This window comes from Colobus angolensis, unplaced genomic scaffold (assembly GCF_000951035.1).
Source record: "Colobus angolensis palliatus isolate OR3802 unplaced genomic scaffold, Cang.pa_1.0 Scaffold110, whole genome shotgun sequence".
NCBI lineage: Eukaryota > Metazoa > Chordata > Mammalia > Primates > Cercopithecidae > Colobus > Colobus angolensis.
Genome location: NW_012112031.1, coordinates 1,534,108 through 1,538,462, shown reverse-complemented (window position 1 = coordinate 1,538,462; position 4,355 = coordinate 1,534,108). Strand labels below are relative to the sequence as shown.

At 55.0% G+C, this 4,355-nt stretch overlaps 1 protein-coding gene across 1 annotated transcript in view; it reads left to right on the top strand.

The window, feature by feature from the left end:
- Positions 1 to 631: 631 nt before the first annotated feature.
- The window catches only part of SLC43A2 (solute carrier family 43 (amino acid system L transporter), member 2), a 42,177-nt gene continuing 38,453 nt past the window's right edge, over positions 632 to 4,355 (top strand). The window contains exons 1-3 of the mRNA XM_011955942.1: positions 632 to 886; positions 1,469 to 1,524; positions 3,261 to 3,337. Coding sequence (XP_011811332.1) covers positions 741 to 886; positions 1,469 to 1,524; positions 3,261 to 3,337 — 279 coding nt within the window. The 5' untranslated portion in view covers positions 632 to 740. The remainder of the gene's footprint in view (positions 887 to 1,468; positions 1,525 to 3,260; positions 3,338 to 4,355) is intronic.

Here is a 4,355-nt window from a genome sequence, read left to right as displayed (position 1 = left end):
AACAGAGTGAGACTCTGTCTCAAAAAAAAAAAAAGAAAGAAAGAAAGAGAAAATATCAGGGGGAAAAGGTGAGAAGGTGGCGTCTGTTCCACGTTTGAGAAGGCAGCTGGACTTCCCATTGAAGGAGACGTCCGGGTCTCTGCACGCTGACAGAGGAGAACCAGGCTGTTGGGGTGAGGCCGGTGCTTGTCCTTCCCATGTGGTCTGGGGTCTGCCTCCATACTGGCTTCAGTCTGTCCCCATGGACACAGCTGCCTTGAGAAGGTTCTCCCCAGCCTGGGGCCGCACAGCCAAGGCGGGACCCTGAGGTCTGCTGTTCTAGGGTGGCGGATGCTCTGGAATGGGACTCTCAGAGTCCCATTCGTTGCTCTTCAAGGGATACGTGAAGCTCCTGAAACTGTGGATAAACCTTGGTGTGCATTTTCTGGGGAGGTCTTTATTGGATTCTTCAAAGGGTCCACAAAAGCTACCCCTCAAAAGTTAAGAACCTGTTTTTACTCCAGGGGGCTTGAGCCAAATGGCCATCCAAGCCCGCTGTGGGGTAGCCTGAGTCCTCGAAAGGCCCCCAGCCAGCCCTGGCATTCCCAGTGGGGGACTCCGAATGGGCACCTGCCCCTCTGATCTTTGGGGATCCCTGTCTTGACCCTGAGATCAGGGTTTCCTTCCCTCTTCACACAGAGAATGTCACCAGCGGCACAGTGGGCAGCACAGCAGAGCCGGGGCACGAGGAGGTGAGCTGGATGAACAGCTGGCTCAGCTGCCAGGCCCAGGACGAGATGCTAAATTTGGCCTTCACCGTGGGCTCCTTTCTGCTCAGTGCCATCACCCTGCCCCTGGGTATCGTCATGGACAAGTATGGCCCGAGGAAGCTCAGGCTGCTGGGCAGGTCAGTGCGAGTCCCTTAGGTGGGCAGGGAGTGGGCAGGTGGACCCCCTGGGCTGAGTTCCCCATGGAAGGGTATCCTGGTCATACCTGCTATCAGGTGTACTGTGGAGCTCCCTGAAGGCCCATCCAGAATGGAGTTCCTTCCCCATCCGCCACCGAATCAGCAGGTACTGTGGTCCTCGCCATGCTCCAGTACTCAGTAAGAAAAACACCAGGCTGCCGGGTGCGGTGGCTCAAGCCTGTAATCCCAGCACTTTGGGAGGCCGAGACGGGCGGATCACGAGGTCGGGAGATCGAGACCATCCTGGCTAACAGGATGAAACCCCGTCTCTACCAAAAATACAAAAGTTAGCCGGGTGTGGTGGCGGGCACCTGTAGTCCCAGATACTCGGGAGGCTGAGGTGGGAGAATGGGGTGAACCTGGGAGGTGGAGCTTGCAGTGAGCTGAGATTGCACCACTGCACTCCAGCCTGGGAGACAGAGCGAGCGGCTCCGTCTCAAGAAAAACCAAAAATGACAAAAAAAAAATAACACGGAAGAAAGTCATAGTGGTCAATAACATTCCATTTCTGCTTGGTTTTAGCGCCTGCTTCGCAGTTTCCTGCTTGCTGATTGCATATGGAGCCAGTAACCCAAACAGTGAGTGTGCCCTTCCTCCATCTTTCGTCAGGGACTGGGGAGAGAGTGCCCCGAGCTGCTCCGAGGCCCACCTGCTCTCGGACACTGACCTGGGCCTGCTGCTCGCTGCTCAAGTTAGAGGGGACACCTGTTAGGCCTCTACTCAGTTACTTATCTCAAACGGACGGGGAGGATCAGAGAGCAGCCACCCTAGACAGGAGCTCCAGGGTATGAGCAATTTCCACCTCATCACCATACCAAGCCAGTCCCTCACCGATGCCAATCCGAGAGGCAAGTTCTAAGAACCAGGCCGGCTGCAGGGGCGCACGGTCCTCGGTGTGTGCAGAAGTCACGAGCTGAGTCCCCTCCAGGCAGCACAGGCCAAAGCATGAAGGATGGCTTAGAAGCCACCTGGTCCACAACCCTGTTCAGGTGGAGCCATTGTTTTAAGGACTTGTAGCGCAAACACCAAAAAAGGGCTTGAGTTTCACCAAAATCTTAGCCAGGCTCATCTACTGATTTTCAGGAACCTACACTTTTGATTTTGGTGAAGTAGCTTCTTTAGGACTCCTGCTTGCTGCTAATGTTTGTTTTTGTTGTTTTGTTTTGTTTTAGAGACAGGGTCTCTCTCTGTCACCCAGGCTGGAGTGCAGTGGTGCAGTCACAGCTTACTGCACCCTGGACCTCCCGGGCTCAAGTGATCGTCCCACTTCAGCCTCCAGAGTAGCTGGGACTGCAGGCACGCACACCCACACCTGGCTAATTTTTAATTTTTTTTTTTTAGAGATGAGGTCTCACTTTGTTGCCTGGACTGTTCTTTTTTTTTTTTTTTTGAGACGAGTTTCGCTCCTGTTTCCCAGGCTGGAGTGCAATGGCGTGATCTCGGCTCACAGCAACCTCCGCCTCCCAGGTTCAAGCCATTCTCCTGCCTCAGCCTCTGGAGTAGCTGGGATTGCAGGCATGCACCACCACGCCCAGCTAATTTTGTATTTTTAGTAGAGATAGGGTTTCTCCATGTTGGTCAGGCTGGTCTCGAACTCCGGACCTCAGGTGATGCGCCTGCCTTGGCCTCCCAAGGTGCTGGGATTACAGGCGTGAGCCACTGTGCCCGGCCTCCGGGCTGTTCTTGAACCCCTGGGCTCAAGCAATTCTCCTGCTTCAGCCTCCCAAAGTGTTGGATTTCTAGGCGTGAGTCACTGCCTGGACACTGCTACTATTAATTGGAGAAAAGAAGATGGGTGTGCACCTTTTGCAAGAGCCCAAGCTCTGTGAAATAGGCAAGAGGAGGCCGGGCGCGCTGGCTCACGCCTGTAATCTTAGCACTTTGGGAGGCTAAGACAGGCAGATCACCTGAGGCCAGAAGTTCGAGACCAGCCTGGCCAACGTGGCGTGACATACAAAAATTAGCCGGGCGTGGTGGCGCACGCCTGTAATCCCAGCTACTTGGGAGGCTGAGGCAGGAGAATCACTTGAACCCGGGAGTCAGAGGTTGCAGTGAGCCGAGATTGTGCCACTGCACTCCAGTCTAGGCGACAAGAGCAAAACTCCGTCTCAATTAAAAAAGAAAAAAGAAAAAGAAATAGGCTAGAGGAAGGGGTGAGAAAGGGTCGGTTCCACTCCCCAGATGTCAGGTACTAACCCCGGCCTGCGTTTACTGGATTTCCTGGGAGCCTGCGCCGCCCAGGACCCTGGGCCCGTCCCGGTTTCCCGGGAGCTCGGCTGGGGTTTCCACTCAGGAGCTTTCCATTTCCCTACAGCTCTCTCTGTGCTCATCTTCGTCGCCCTGGCTCTGAATGGCTTTGGCGGGATGTGTATGACCTTCACCTCGTTAACAGTGAGTACGGACTTTTTAAAGCTCTGCAGTTCAGTAATCCGCTTCTAAATTTGAGGCCGCTTTGACTGGTTTCTGTGTCCTTGCCTTCCGTGTGCCTGCATGTGCCTGGATGTCCCAGACTGTAAAGGGGCTATGGATGAGGTGTTTTTGGCAGCAGAGCCCGGCAGGGCCTCCTCACCTGAGGTCCCTACAGGCAGCAGGGCGTGGCTCTCACAATCCCTTGCCTTTTTGTTTTTTGTTTTTCTGAGACGAAGTTTTGCTCTGTCACCCAGGCTGGAGTGCAGTGGCGCGATCTCGGCTTGCTGCAACCTCTGCCTCCCAAGTTCAAGCGATTTTCCTGCCTCAGCCTCCCGAGTAGCTGGGACTATGGGCGCCCGCCACCACGCCCGGCTAATTTTTGTATTTTTAGTACAGATGGAGTGTCTCTATGTTGGTCAGGCTGGTCTCGATCTCCTGACCTCAGGTGATCCACCCGCCTCGGCCTCCCAAGTGCTGGGATGACAGGCGTGAGCCACCGCGCCGGGCCAGCATTCCCTGCCTTCTGATCCGGGCTTTGACGCTGAGGCAGCAGCTCACTAGCCATGTGCCCAAGGAAGGCAGAGGCAGGAAGACAAAACGCTGCCGCCCTCTTTCTTTTCCTGTTTTCCTGGGCAGCTGTCATCAGGGTCTCTGGGAGCTTCGGCTCGTGGAGCAGCCTGAACACCCGCCTCCCGTGGAACTGCCCCAAACTTTGCCTTTGTCCAGAGCCAGATGGAAAACTCAGGCGAACACCTGGGCTTCTCCTCCTCTTGTTTTCCTCCGTGCCCAGGCACAGACAGTCGCCTGAGGGAGATGTTTCCTTGGGGTACTGAGCACCCCCTTGTTGGAAGCCTCAGGAAATCACAAAATGTGCTGCTTCTTGATGTGAGGGAGGCAGAAGGAAGGTGGGGTTGAAAGAAAGAAAGTCAAAAAAGGGGCAAGACTGAGGCAGGACAATCGCTTGAACCTGAACGGTGGAGGTTGTGGTGAGCCAAGACCG